We start from the raw sequence: 15907 nt of genomic DNA, 5'->3' as shown, positions 1-15907 counted from the left end.
TGCATGCAAGGTGGAGAAAGCACAAAACATTACCACAACTACTTTACTTCTTTGTCAGAGACAAATCTCTCTCTAGGTAACATGGAGCACAGAGGGAGGTTTCTCTTAGTGTCAGAGCTACTTACTTTTCCAAAGATAACATCTGTTGCTTCTGATGCTGGTAATGATACATCTGGGCACTCTGGGCCAACTTTTTGTCGCCAGGCTAAGAAAACAGAAGAAAGAAATGTTGTTTGTCTACTCTGCATGGCACTGATCCGGCCCTACTAACAGTAAGCTGGCAGTATTATTTACTACACATGGCCAGGCTTCTGTATATTAAATACAGTAAATATACTTATTTATTTAGTGTATTAAGGAGCCCAACAAAACAAGGTCAGCAGCAACAATGTTAATAGAATGTTTGGGAAAAAAAAACCTTTGCGCTTGTACAGAAACATAATTCTGAACATGAGGAAAATGGCCATCTCTATATCTACACACATAAAGGTGAATTTTAGAAGCCCGACCGGCGCATTAATTAGGGGATGGGTGACTATGTCAGGCTCGTGCACGCTGAGTGGATTTTAAAAGCTGCCCGGATGCATCCGTAAATGCTGCAACGCGCACATCACAGAAGTTAAAAAAAAAAAAAAAAAAAAGGGGGTGTGGGGTGTGGTCTGGGCATGGCGTGGGAGTTTCAAGGCGTGAAGCTGAGATGTGTGCATAAATACTTATGCGATCCAGCGTGCGCCGAGGCCCCCTGCCATGTAATTTTACTTCTTCTATGGAGTTCATGTAAGTTATAAAATAAAGATAAAGAGGCAAATATGTGGGGTTTTAAGGGCCGGGGGGGGGGGGGGGGGGGGGGGGCTGGAGGACCTAATCTCAACTGGGTGAACTGGGGAGAAACTGGTAAAACCGGATATGGCACTGGCGCATGCCCCTTTTAAAATCCCGCAATTTAAGTGGTAGAAACGGTATTTGCGCACGCCCACTTAAAATTTGAAAATCTACCCTCAAGTGCCTGATTTACAAAGGGTTATTCCCATAGACACAAAATCAGAGAAAAGCCTTAATGAATCTGGCCCTTAGATTGTGAGCCCTCTGGAGACAGGGAAATACATACAGTACCTGAATGTTATCTGCTTTGAAGTGTCTGAAAGGCGGAATATAAATACAAAAAAATAGTGGCTAGATGAACCATATACATTACTCAAACTAGAGTCCATGCATGCAATTATGAGGACATACTGAATGCAGACATAGGTACATAAGAACCACAATGACGTACCTGGCATACAGCATGATTGAATGTCAATGCTGTTGTGTAACTAGTGAGGATTATGAAAGCTCCTATATGGTGGTTTAATATGATACAACAGGCTATGAAAAGGGAAGGAGTGCAAGTTAAGAAAGGGAGATCCAATGGGAGAATCTTTGGCTCTCTGTAGTTTACAGCTCAGTTGGTGGAGCTTAAAAGAAACTGCCGTTGCTTGGAGAGGAGGTGGCGGAGTAATTTTAAGATAGAGGGTAAAACTTCTTGGCAGAAAGCGAATACAATATATTTTAAAGAAATTGTTTTAGCAAAAAAGAAATATATGAATAAGGAGAAATCTGGAGAATATAATCCAAAAATGCTCTATGGTGTGGTGAAACATTTAGTTGGAAGTCAATGTAAAAGTAAAGTGATTTTTGATGAGGTCCTAGATTGTAATACTTTTGTTAAGTTTTTTAGGGAAAAACATTTATTAGTGGGAAAATTGGATGAAGTTAAGACAGACTATGTAGAGGATAAAAATGAAATGCTCAGATTAATCCAACTCATGTTTGCCTTGATGCTTGTCCATCTTAGCTGTTTAAAGGATGTTCGGTTAAAGTGATGGTGTGTTTGCAGAAGGTGATTAATGAAGTTTTGAATTCAGGTATTGTGCCTATGTTATGTAAATCTGCGGTTGTGTCACCACTGTTGAAAAATGAGAATCTGGATCCTAGACCTATAATGAATCTCCCTTTTGTCACTAAAGTTCTAGAAAAAACCGTTACCAAGCAAATCACAGACTATTTGGAATTGGCAGAACTTCTGGATCCAGCTCAGGCTGGCTTCAGATGTGGTTGTAGTATGGCAACTTTATTAGTCTCACTAATGAATGATGCCCTGCTTTTAGTGGATAAGGGTGAAGGAGCTTTGTTGGTAATTTTAGATCTTTCATGTACTTTTGACTTGGCTGACCTCCAATTATTATTGAGATGTTGTGAAGGCCTAGGTATAAGGGGAGTGGTTTTGAAATGGCTACAGAGTTTTTTTTGACTGGAAGAAAACAGATCGTGCCTTTTCAAGGTAATTATTCTGCTGCTGTTGAGGTGGGTTGTGGGGTGGCGCAGGGGTTGATTCTGTTCAATATTTTTATGAGCAGAGTTATGAGCAAATAGGGAGGAATGTTATATACAGCTAGGAATTTGCTTGGATTCATTAAAGAGTTGGTTGAATAGGAATAAGTTGGTTTTAAATGCCAAGAAAACAGAGATTTTGTATTTGGGATATAGTAAAATAGAACTTCCTTTGAAATTGATGGGGGTGAGGTCTTACCTAAAGAAGAGGTTAGATCTCTAAGGGTCCAATTAGATTCCATTTTGAGTTTAGAGAAGCATGTTATGCTCCTGGTGAGAAATAATTATTTCATGATTAAATTGTTTAAGCAAATTAGAACATTCCTGGATCCAACTGTATTAAAATCAGTGGTCTATGCTCTTGTTTCTGGCACTGCCTGTAAAATCCACTCGGAAATTGCAGATATTACAAAATATGACAGGCCGTATTGTGACCAAAAGTACTAAGAAAACTCCTCCTGGGCCATTACTAGTAGATCTGCATTGCTCCCAGTGAGTGCCAGATTCAAATTTAAAAATTTGTCTTTGGCTTTTAAATCATTAAAAGGAGTAGGTTCGCAGCAACTGAGAAACCATTTAAGCTGGTATAAGTCTAGCAGAAGGTTGAGATCAATGAAAGGGCATTTTCTGAAAGTTCAGGAGATCAAAACGTACCGGAATGAAGGCTGGCCTTTTTCAGGTATGGTCACACAACTTTGAAACAACTTACCATCCAGTTTGATAGAGGAGGTGGATGCATTAAAATTTCAGAAGGCTTTAAAAACCTGCCTTATGAATGATATTATTCAGCAAGGTTAATGATTTATGGAGGTTTCTCTGTTATTCATGAAGAAATTGTGTATTCAATTATTTTAATTTGTATTGTAGATCGGTTAGGAAGATGTAATCTGTTAGGCGATAATTAAATGATTTTAAATAAATAAATAAATCATACATATTATAACAACTTACTGAGGACTTGTCGTATGGAGGTGGGGCAGGTGCTTTCTGAGCCATGTAATCGGTTTTCTGAGCCAACTTGATTTCTTTCTGTAACCTTCACAGGGTGGGAAATATACAGTCAATAAAAAAAAAATAATATGGTCTTCAGGACCACTTATGGTTGGATAAATAACATTTATCTGATGCAACAAGGAATGATCTATGGTCATAACACCTGCAATTTACCTTTTGGAAAAAATGACATATTTGCATAAACTGCAAACTTTGACCTTTCACAATACATTTTGTTATATATGGATTTGACTGTTATATTTAATTACATAAACCCAAGTATGTATGTGTGTGTGTGTATATATATATATATATATATATATATATATACACACACATAGACACACACACATACATACATACACACACACACACACACACACACACACACAATAAAAGGAAAAGTCTGCAAACCAAATATATTTAATTTTTAAGGAGGGTTGGGGGAGAATATGAGACACCACAATTTTCAATTTTTATTTCAATCTAATTGGACAAAATTGGATGCCATGGTTTGTTTTTGAAGGATGATACTTTAGAATCTGAAATCAGATTTCTGACTTTAAAAATAGTAAAGGTACTTAAAATTCAGATTAATAACAAGTAGGGATGGCATTCATTTGAAACAAACAGGTAAAATGTAATGATTTGTTTCATTTGTGGATCCATGAAACGAATGGATCCATGAAACGAATGTTTCATTTGTGGATCCATGAAACGAATGAAAGAAAGAAATATTATTTGTCCCATTTGTTTAGATTTCCCATTCATTTCTATGGCCCATTGAAGCCTATGGCTGTTTACTGCTGAGAAAAAAAAAACTAGGGCCCGATATTCAAACAGCAGAAAGCTGGATAAATAGTACTTGTCCGGCTATCTAGCAGCCACTGAATATCTGAGTTAACTCAGTGGCTGCTAGCTAGCTGAAGAAAAAGTGGGTGGGCAATGGGTGGATTGGAGCAGCGCTACTTAGCTGTAAATCCTATCCAGCTAAGCAGTGATAGTGATACTTAGCTGGATAAGTTAACTGGCTAAGGCTAGACCTGCTATTAAGCAAGTCTAGACTTAGCTATTTTGCTTTTAAATATCTACCCCCGGTAACTATAGAAACAAGTCTAATTAAGTAAGGATTTTTTAGTATGTATCTTGGCTTGGGTACAGTTCAATACTGAGGGACTGCAGGTGGCACACCAGCTTATATGGCAGTGTCAGTAAAACTTTCTCTGTCTCCATCTGCTGGAAGGGAGGCAAAACCCAGGAGTCTGGACTGATCCGGGTTTGAACAGGAAAGTTTTAATTGGAAAACAAATTTCACAAGAAACTCAAAATTCCACCCAACAGCAAGATCAAGTTCAAGTAGTGAATGAAATAAAATGTCATGTCAAAAAATTGATACTGAGACAGTCATCTCCAAAGGAAGACAGTCACCTCCAAAGACAGTCTGCCTTGCTACTATACCCGTTCATCCTTCACCTTAGGAGTCTCTCTTTCACTCAGCATTGCTGCCATAGCCAGTATTTTGCACCTTGAAGGTCTTGTCACTCTGCCTTGTCATACCCCACACGCTATACCTTAGGGTGTTCTTGCCACTCTGGGAGGGGCTGCTTTGCACCTTTCATGGTGCTTTGGTGTGTTGATGCCACTCTTTGTGCTGCTTTGTCCCTTTATCAGTGCGTTGGGGTTTTTCCTTCCACCTTTTCTGCTTAGTTCCCCTTTCATGGTGCGTTAAGATGTTGATATCACTCCTGGTGCCACTTTGCCCCTCATGCTGCCTTCAAGGGTTCATGCCACTGTTGTTGCCACCCACTTTTAAAGCCTTGGTGTTTTCTTCCCCCTCTTCCTGCTTCTTTGCTCCTCTGATGATGCCTTGGAGATCTCCTGCCACTGTTGGAACCCTTTTGCCCCTATACAGCGCCTTAAGCTCTTCATGCCACATTGAGTCTCTTGATGTGTTGGCATGCTTTCACCCTTCTGATTTCTACCCACACATTTCATTAGAAATGATTAGAAAATCCCAATTTGGGAGCCCAAAATAGGCTGCATGGCTTCCCCTATTGACTATAATGGAAAATGAATGAAATAAAATGAACAAATTATTTTTTTTTTGCTTGAAACTATTAAATGAATGGAGATACTCTGCAAAACAAATAAATGAACCAAACCTTTTCCTCGGCAATCCATAGTAATGAGTTAGCTTTAAATTTTAATCCTATAGACAGAAAACATTTTTCTTCAACACCAGCCCTCCTGCAAACACTGCCTTCCAGTACAAATAAAGAAGAAACTCTGCTATAAGACTGGAAACAAGATAGTACAATAGATTAAGTTGTACATAGACACCTCTTACTAGAGATGTGCTGGGAAAAAATTTTGTTTTGCTTTTTAATTCATTATAGGGATTTTTTCCATGAATTTAATTTTGTTTAATGTTTATTTCATTTTCTTAAGTTTACAAAAATGAAATAAACATTTAACCCCTCTCAAAAAAATAAAACAGACTTAAAAAAAAGAAACGTGATCTCTCGAGGTCTCCCCACAGCCTATCCCTCCCACCCAGAAAAATGTCAGGCCAGGTTCCTCCCTGGCCTCCACTTACCTGGTCCTGGAGGGATCCGATAGCAAGGCCTAGGCCCAAGCCCAGAAGAATACTGAGACCATGGCCTAAGCCCCACACTAAGGCCTGGCTTGGAGATCTGGTCTTCTCTGAGGCCCAATGCCAGGCCTTGGCCTAAGACCAGGCCTGATGCCAGGACCTGGCCTGGATGCCCGCTCTCGATGCCTAGGCCCAAGCCTGACGCTGGGGCCTGGGCCTAGACAAGGCCCAGGCTCAATACCAGAGCCCAGCCTGGAGGCCCAGTCCTGATGCCTGCTAGGCCCAGGCCCAGAGCCTGGAGACCAGACCGAGGAACTTCTCTGCTTTCTTCTCGCTTCTTAAAATGACGTTGTCCACTTGAGGATGCGCCATAGTAACTTAACTCTGGTGCCTTCCTCCTCAGTGGAAGGCATCATTTTATTGCACAGCAGTTGGCGCTCTCTATTGAGGAGAAAAGCACCAAAGTTAAATTATTCCATTGCGTCCTCAAGCAGACAATGTCATTTTAAAAAGACAGAAAAAAAGAAGAGGAGCTCTGTGGCCTAGTCTCTGGCCTCCATGACTGGGCCTAGGTCGAAGCCAAGTCTCCAGGGTTGGGCCAGGTCTGCAGGTTGGGCCCCTGTGTTGGGCTTAGGCCAAGGCGACATGCTCGGGAGTATGCCGTGGCTCTGGTTTGGGCCTTAGCCTAGCCATAGGCAAGCTCCTGGTCCTGAGCCTGGACCTAGGCCAGACGGTAACTTTTTTCCCTCCAAAGCAAAACACGAAAACCAACTTATTTTTGTTGATTTTCTATCATTTAACTTCGAAAACGTAATGAAACAAAATAGGAAATATCATTGTTATTTCCTATTTCATTTCCAACAAATGCACATCCCTATTGCTTACTAGGAGTGTGAAAACAAATTTCAGTATTCCCCTTTTGTAGGAAGTAGAGAATCTTGAGCTCCTCTTCCTCTCCCCTTATTCTCCAAATAAGAGAAGCAAAGAAACAGACGCACACATTCATGTCTTGATGGTGGTGAAGGAAGGAAGTCTGAATCGTTTAGAACGATTTAACCTGATCTTGCCCTATGTACTGTAGATGTTCCATAGGTAAAAGTCTTCCTGAACTGGTGCGTCATGCTCCCTCTCTCTTGCCATGCTTAAATCCCAGCTAAAGACCCACTATTTTGAAGCTGCTTTTAAATCCTAGGCATGAATGTCTGCTTTTAGCTTCATTAACTAACTTTCTTTTCTTTTTTAACCATTGTCTTGCTTTATGAAACAGGGGCTGACCAATGGCACCAGTAGCCCCTGTGACATCGTAAGGGCAAGATTATTGGCGCCATTTTGAATACTCCAAGACTTGCAAAAAGTCCCTGATGGTCCAGCGGGGGTCCGGAGCGATCTCCTGCACTCATGCCGTCGGCTGCCAGTATTAAAAATGGCGCCGATAGCCTTGCCCTTACGATGTCACAGAGGCTACTGCTATCATTGGTCAGCCCCTGTCACATGTTCCTACCATGTGATAGGGGCTGACCAATGGCACCAGTAGCCCCTGTGACATCGTAAGGGCAAGGCTATCAGCGCCATTTTGAGTCATAGCAGGCCTGACAGCCCAATGGCATGGAGGGAGAGATCGCTCGCGGGAACCTGCTGGACCACCAGGGACTTTTAGTAAGTCTTGGGGAGGGATCAGGATGGTGGGGGGGGGGGTTATAAGAAAGTAAATGTGAAGGGTTGGTGTGGGTTTTTTTTTTCGATTCGTGGTTTGTTTTGTTTTTCCGGTTTTGGGTTTGGGTTCCAGTTTCGTTTTTGGCGAAAAATGATCCGTGGGAAAACTCGTTTTCCCACGAAGCGCCCGAACCGAAACCCGACCCGAGCTAGAAAAATGAAGCTCATCTCTAGTAAGTAGTAGTAGCAGCAGAAGCAGCAGCAACAGCAGCAGTAGTGGTAGTAGTAGTAGTAGTAGTAAATGTTCTGCCATGGCAGCTCCTGTTCAGGAAATACTCTATTTAAATTGTTGGCTTTTGACAGGAAAAAGGTTGTTGTTGAAAAATGAACTGCTTACCTGTACCAGCACACAGCAGCTACAATCAATGCAATGAGGCCAGCTAGAGAGCACGCTATCACCAGACCTACAAAGAAAGCATGAACAATGAACAGACGATTCAAAACAAGTGTAGTCCACTGAAAGCATTCTGGTCACATTCAACTTCTCATTGTCAACAAGTAGGAAAGATATACTTCCAGGGATTGTACGCGTACATGTCAACAGTAAAAAGATTTTCACCCTTTTATGTTATTACTCCTCTTTTGTACCAAGACTAGCTGATGGTGCCTTGCAATTGCTTTCTTCATTCCCATTCTTTACTTAGGCAGGACTGGAGTGTTCACCGCACTCTCCACTATCAATTTACCAGCAACATACCTCCAACGCATGTATGTTATCAGTGGAGGATGCAGTGGCTGGATTTACAACAAATTGGAGAATTGAGACTCACAACTAAGAAAGAATTGAAAATCATACTTTCAAAATATCATTTTCAACTATTAGTTCTGTAAAACCCAAATCTCCAACTTCATACAAACTCATCTGTTCATTTCTTGGCTGATACTAGATCGCACACAGATGGACACAACTTCGCCATGAGGCATTCTTTGCTTACCTTTGGTAAAGAACTCTTAATATCTAGCAGGCCAATGCAATATCGGGCACTCGGGCCAGTGCACTGGTTAACTCTGGATTGGACATGAGTTTTGGATGCATTAAGCTAACTCCCAATGCAATAACAGGATTAGCATGTCTAAAAAGCACATCCAACCAAGCGCATAGCTGGTTGCACTCATCACATGCAAATTCATGTACATGTGGCTGTTAGCCATTACTCTGGAATTTAAAAAATGACTGTGCGCCCAATTTGCCCTGTTTAATGTTGAAAATTTGACACCAGCTCAGGGCTGTCTAAGTCATTCTGAGCTTAAGAGCTCAACAAAAAACCAAAAAAAAAAATTTCGTAGGAGGAATCACAGAAAGCATTATCGTGATACTAAGTAGGAGGTACCACAGAAAACGTAAAAAGGCTTGACAGGGAAAAAAAAAATGTTCAGGGCACACAATATACACGGTTCAGGCTGTGTATATTGTGCATGTATATTGTGCCAGCCCAGTAGTGGGAGAAAATGGATGCTCGAATTGATTGTCCGTTTTCATAACCCGCACTTACAGCCACCTCTCCTGGGCGCCTGTTGCTGAGGAGGCGAAACGGACGCACAATTTCCCCTAGCGTCTCCTTTTTAACATGGCAGCTAATTTCCCTATTGCATCGCATGCTTGGGAAAGGTGGATGGGCGTGTGTTAGGGAAACAGGCACTCAATATGAACGCCCATATTTAGCGCACCCATATTCATCAGCCTGTAGATATGAGACATTTTGTTCTCAAAATTATCAGAATAGTTTAGCCAATCAGAATAGATTTCTGGAAATGACAGCTCTACTTTCTCACAATACCCTACAAGGTTGAGATTGGCTGCTGTATATTTCCAAAAGGCAGGGGACGTACAAAAGTAGCCTTATAGTCAAGGGCCTTTCTTTGGACTTTCACAATTTTTACTCAAGCTGCAGGGAGTCCCACTGGCAATAACTGGAGATGGCAGTTACAGTCCATTGTTGAGTAGAATATACAAATCTATAAATTTTGAAAAAAGACGATGTAAAGGGGGAAACCTGAGCTATGCCAATATAGGACCGCATATCTTAATCTTCCCATGGATTACCAACCGCTAATATAACTTGCCCCCCTCTCTTTACTTCCCACCAATTTTAGATTCTTTTCACGAAAGCCTTGAATATCCTCCCTTACTTCAGCAATCCTCCCTAAGACCTTGAAACATGATTCATGTATAATTTTTTTTTTTTACTGTTATATGTTTCTGCTATATGCTTTCTAAGACTTTGAAACATGATTTGTGTATAATTTTCTACTGTTATATGTTTCTGGTATATGCCACCGTAAGAACATAAGAACATAAGAAATTGCCATGCTGGGTCAGAGCAAGGGTCCATCAAGCCCAGCATCCTGTTTCCAACAGAGGCCAAACCAGGTCACAAGAACCTGGCAAGTACCCAAACACTAAGAAGATCCCATGCTACTGATGCAATTAATAGCAGTGGCTATTCCCTAAGTATAATTGATTAATAGCCATTAATGGACTTCTTCTCCAAGAACTTATCCAAACCTTTTTTGAACCCAGCTACACTAACTGCACTAACCACAACCTCTGGCAACAAATTCCAGAGCTTTATTGTGCGTTGAGTGAAAAAGAATTTTCTCCAATTAGTCTTAAATGTGTTACTTGCTAACTTCATGGAATGCCCCCTAGTCCTTCTATTATTCGAAAGTGTAAATAACCGAGTCACATCTACTCGTTCAAGACCTCTCATGATCTTAAAGACCTCTATCATATCCCCCCTCAGCCGTCTCTTCTCCAAGCTGAACAGTTTTATAATATCTTACTTATGCCTTTCCTACATACTTTTATGCATATTACGATCGCAATTCCCAGTTTCCTACACCCTTGTTTTTTCTAACTGATTTTTCTACGTTGTTACCCTTGTTTCGATGTAAACCGGCATGATGTCCCCGACAAATGTCGGTAAAGAAAAACCTTAAATAAATAAATAAATAAATCCAACAGTGGCCAATCCAGGCTACAAGTACCTGCCAAGTACCTAAACACTAAGGGGCAGATTTTTAAAAAGTACGCTGGATTTTATAAGATACGCGCGTTGCCGCACGTATCTTATAAAATCCGGGGTCGGCGCGCGCAAGGGGGTGCACATTTGTGCAACCTGCGCGCGCCAAGCCCAGCGCGAGCTGCATGTTCCCTCCGAGGTCGCTCTGATTTCGGAGCGGCCTCGGAGGGAACTTTTCTTTGCCCTCCCCCCACCTTCCCCTCCCTTCCCCTCCCTAACCCACCCCCCCTGCCCTATCTAAACCCCCCCCATAACTTTGCGCGCATCGCTGGCAGCCCCGCTCCGTCCTCCGGTCCCGGGGGCTGGTCCGGAGGCCTCGACCACGCCCCCGGGCCGACGCCATGCCCCCGGGCCCGCCCCCGAAACGCCAGGGCACGCCCCCGAAACGCATTATTTCGGGAACGCCCCGGACACGCCCCCTCCCTCCCCTTTTCGAAAGCCCCGGGGCTTACGCGCGTCCCGGGGCTATAGGCGTGCCAGCGCGCGCGGGCCTTTTAAAATCCGCCCCTAAGTACATCCCATGCTACTGATGCCAGTAATAGCAGTGGCTATTTTCTAAGTCAACTTGATTAATAGCACATAATGGACTTCTCTTCCAAGACTTACCCAAACCTTTTTTAAACCAAGATACACTAACTGCCTTAACCACATCCGCTGGCAATGAATTCCAGAGCTTAACTGTGCGTTGAGTGAAAAAGAATTTTCTCTGATTAGTTTTAAATGTGCTACTTGCTAACTTCATGGAGTGCCCCCTAGTCGTTCTTTTATCCGAAAGGTTAGATAACCGATTCATTCTAGACCTCTCATGATTTTAAAGGCCTCTATCATATCCCCCCTCAGCCATCTCTTCTCCAAGCTGAACAGCCCTAACCTCTTTAGCCTTTCCTTATAGGGGAGCTGCTCCATCCCCTTTATCATTTTGGTTGACCTTCTCTGTACCTTCTCCAGTGCAACTATATATTTTTTGAGATGCAGCGACCAGAATTGTACACAGTACTCAAGGTGCAGTACATAGTACTCAAGGTGCAGTCTCACCATAGAGCAATACAGAGGCATTATGACATTTTCTGTTTTATTCACCATTCCTTTCCTAATAATTCTTAACATTCTGTTTGCTTTTTTGACTGCAGCAGCACACTGAGCTGATGATTTCAATGTATTATCCACTTTGTTGCCTAGATCTTTTTCCTGGGTGGTAGCTCCTACTATGGAACATAACATCGTGTAACTACAGCTAGGGTTATTTTTCCCTATAAGCATCACCTTGCATTTATCCACATTAAATTTCATCTGCCATTTGGATGCCCAATCTTCCAGTCTCGCAAGGTCCTCCTGCAATTTATCACAATCCGCTTGTGATTTAACTACTCTGAATAATTTTGTATCATCTGCAAATTTGATTACCTTACTTGTTGTATCCCCTTCCAGATCATTTATAAATATATTGAAAAGCAGCAGTCCAAGTACAGATCCCTGAGGCACTCCATATCTTGAACATTAATTTAATCATTGTTCAAAGTCATTGCTATTTCACATCAGGCCCTGTGGCTGGATCATACTAAGGGTCAGACTTCAAAAGGATACATAAAAAAAATCTAACAAAAGCTGAATTTCTTTTGTCATTTTTACATTTGCTTATGTGTTAACAATGCAATCATAGTGGATATTCCAAACAACTGAGGGAATATCACCAGTAATGAATTTGTGAGGAAATGTGCTGTCAAAGCTATATTGTTGACTTTTAACAGCCACATTTTTTAAATATAGCTTTTTTTTTTTTTTTTTTTTTTTTACACAAGATGGCTCTAGAAGCATTCACACTTACCAAGTAAAAAGGTATCATATACAGGTCCACTAGAATTTGCTGATGAGCCCTTGGTTCCATTCTCGGTAGAAGCAATGGGTTGGTCTGTTGCACTTGGGTTGGCTGCTCGGTTCTTCCCTGATGAACCTCCATGTGGTACATTGGCAGGTGGCTGATTTTCAACAGTTGTGGTACCTGGAAAAACAGCAGCATTGGAAGAACGAGGCAGCAATCACCATATCGTTACAAAATGGCACTTGAAAATTAAAACTGTACTGAAAGCTGTGCTGAAGTTAGGAGCATCCTATCAAAGGATTTGGGCATCTTTAACATTTCCTTGATGTAATATCTCTTTCTGAAATACATACCATGAAAAAGATTTCAGAGACCTTGCAAAGCTATTTAAAAGTGGCTGTGCTATGTGCTGGATTCAATCTCTAAAGCCTGTCAGGGCTGAGGGATCCTGTATAGATAATGGGTTCACAGTTCCTGGGGTAGGAGAGAATCTCAGTGAACCTAATGGCCAGATGCAGGAGGAGTCCCGGAAGGAACCATGGTCTGTGGCTCCTTTCTGAGGACTGCCTCTGAGATAGTTGGACTAAATAGATGGGGAGAGATATAAGTTGAGGATGCCTTCCCCCCACCCTGGTTAGTTGTGAATGAAGGCTCATGGAGCATGAAGTCATAGTGCTATAGGGGTCAGTCCCAACTCAGTTGGAAGCCCAAAGGAGCAGGAGGAAATTGTTGGGTGAAAAAAAAAAAAAAGAAAACATACTCTTACTCTTCAATCATTCACTTAGAAATGACAACCTTTCTGAAACTAAACAGAATTGTGTTATAGGCTGTGTATTTATAATGTTGCAGCTAACATGGGGATGCAAAATAAAAGCAGACTGCAGAAATTCAGAGATGAAAATCCGAGGGCCTTAATGTGACTATAATGAAGAATAACTGGGCTTACCTTGATTTTCAAGCTGTAGGTCACGTGAACCCTGCTGGGCAAGTACAGAAGCCAAAAAGTCAATGTTTTCATCTAAGAGGAGGCGAGGCTTCCCTACAAAAAAATAAAATAAAACATCTTAGATACTGCAGATGCTAACAGATTTAAGCACTCATAATTTTCACGTCTACTGGAAGATGCATTCATTCACAGTAAGACTGACTCTGAAAGCATTTTTCACTCTGACGTTTCAATGGAATCCAATGGAAGGCAGCAACATGATTGTCTCTACTGGTCCTGCCTAATTACAATGTTTAAATTTGATCATCATCTCTAATTCATCTGCTTTGTAGTGACATGTTTGCTGTGAAAGAGTCAATAGTGAAAACAGCAAAATTATTTTTAGAGCTTAAAGCCCCACCTACAAGTCAAAGTATGATAGTCTAAGAACTAGGCAGCAATACATACATGCTACACATACAAATGGACTGAATGCTCTAATAAAAACATTCTTGGGGTTTGGTTGATGTGGAAGTACTATGTTGATTATTCAACATATCATCTTATTGTTTCAGCATTTTACATAGCTCCGTAAACCAGTCTGCTTTACAATAAATTATACACAATGAGTGCCTTTCCCATAAGGCTTACAATCTAAGTAGATAGCGGAGGAAATGGGAGACAGAGTGACAAGTGTCAATGGCAGAAACAGAATTTGAACCCGGGTCTCTTGGGTTCCAATTTCATTATCCTAATCACTTGGCCACTCGCACACCCTATAACTTGCCTCTGTAGGTGATGGTTTCAATGTTATTCGAAAAATTTCCTTCCCACCCCTCTCTAATCTACTTTCTTTTACTTTTATACTTTATGGGAACAAGCATGTAGTGTCTTCCAGTCATAAACACTGCTATTGTTATAGGAGCCAATTTTTCAAAACAATAAGGGGTACTAAATTTAAATTGCCTCTCCATGGACACGGTAAGAGAGTTTTCTTAATGTTGGGGATGCTCAAGCACCCTGGGAGCGGGTGCCTGTGGTTGCTGTTCTCCATTTTTCTTCGGCAACTATCCTGGTTAGCTATTCACACTATCTTTGGGCCAAATGTACTAAGCTTTTTCCTACCCTAGACACAAAACAGAGAAACCCTTTGGCCCTATGTGCATTAAGTGTATCTGTGTGAGTCTGCTTGGGGTTCTGATAAGAGTCAGCACAGCTCCTTGTCGCTTAAATTCATCATGGTGGAAATGGCTTAGTGCGACAGGCTTTAAAACCTTTTTCCTCCTAAAAATGAAAAAAGGTACATCAAAAGAATAAAAGAGAGACTACTGATAATTTTGTTCTCTTACTGAATTATTTTACAAATGCTATTAATGCTGGTTTTCTATTCTTCTTATACAAATCATTTTCATTATAACTGTGAGAATATGCATGCTCCCCTTGTATGAGCTATTTAACTCATTTCTTCTCTCTTAAAAAACAAAATATTCATGGTTGGGGAATAAGCTTTGATACAAAAATAGAAATAACTTGAAACTTGGTGATAATAAATATAACTCCAGTCATGTACAATCACAACATAACCACAGGAAAGATACCTTCATATAACTTGAAACTTGGTGATAAATAAATACAACTCCAGTCATGTACAATCACAACATAACCACAGGAAAGATACCTTCATATAACTTGAGCTTATTCTAGGAGCTTTGCACCAGTACTGGCTAACAATTTTTCTGATACTGCCTCTTCAATCACACACATAATAATTTTTAATCAAGGGTCTCAAACTAAAACAGTCCCAATTTTTTTCACAAGATTTTGTTTATGCATTTAAAAATCTACTTCTCTTTAGTTTATCAGGAAACGAGCTGTGACAGTCCAAGGTCACGTAGTGAAACCACTCAAAATATTACATTCAGCCAGCCCAGCTGGCTGGCTGTTTCCTGTGATTATGTGGTGATTGTATGTGACTGGAATAAGCTTTGAAACCAAAAAGACACTCAGATCACATAGCCATAAAGACAAACAACTGTGAAGTACTCCAGCACAGCCAACGATTCACCTGGGGGGAGAGCAACCTGGAGCACTTCAACATTCATTTTGTACACACCCCATGCTCTTTTCAGACCTCTGAGAGCTTTGAATGAATGAATGAATGAATGAATGAATGAAAAACAGAAGAAAAGTTAGTGCTGCACGTGATGCTGAAAGGAACAAGGAAAAGTGGCAGTGCGATCCAGAGAGAGAGAGAGAGAGAGAGAGAGAGAGAGAGCGCGCGAGAGAGAACAGACAGACAAGGAGGAGAAGCACTGGGAGTAAAGCAGTTGTATAAGAGATAACTTTTAAAACACAGGGGCTATAAAAGCGATAATTATGTCTCCCCTGTTTAAAATGGGATGCCAGCCCCTAGCATGCCCTAAGGCCAGGCTGGTATCCCAGAGCGACCAGGGACTAAGTGTGTGTGTGGC

At 41.2% G+C, this 15907-nt stretch overlaps 1 protein-coding gene across 1 annotated transcript in view; it reads right to left on the bottom strand.

Moving 5' to 3' along the window:
• NPDC1 (neural proliferation, differentiation and control 1) overlaps positions 1–15907 on the bottom strand; it is a 126030-nt gene that overhangs the window by 5528 nt on the left and 104595 nt on the right. The window contains exons 5-10 of the mRNA XM_029613509.1: positions 13746–13800; positions 13458–13550; positions 12518–12691; positions 8007–8073; positions 3322–3406; positions 126–205 (exon numbers count right to left, since the gene is read on the bottom strand). Of these exons, the coding sequence (XP_029469369.1) occupies positions 126–205; positions 3322–3406; positions 8007–8073; positions 12518–12691; positions 13458–13550; positions 13746–13800 (554 nt within the window). The remainder of the gene's footprint in view (positions 1–125; positions 206–3321; positions 3407–8006; positions 8074–12517; positions 12692–13457; positions 13551–13745; positions 13801–15907) is intronic.

Source organism: Rhinatrema bivittatum, chromosome 8 (genome assembly GCF_901001135.1).
Source record: "Rhinatrema bivittatum chromosome 8, aRhiBiv1.1, whole genome shotgun sequence".
NCBI lineage: Eukaryota > Metazoa > Chordata > Amphibia > Gymnophiona > Rhinatrematidae > Rhinatrema > Rhinatrema bivittatum.
This window is presented reverse-complemented; position numbering and strand designations above follow the sequence as displayed.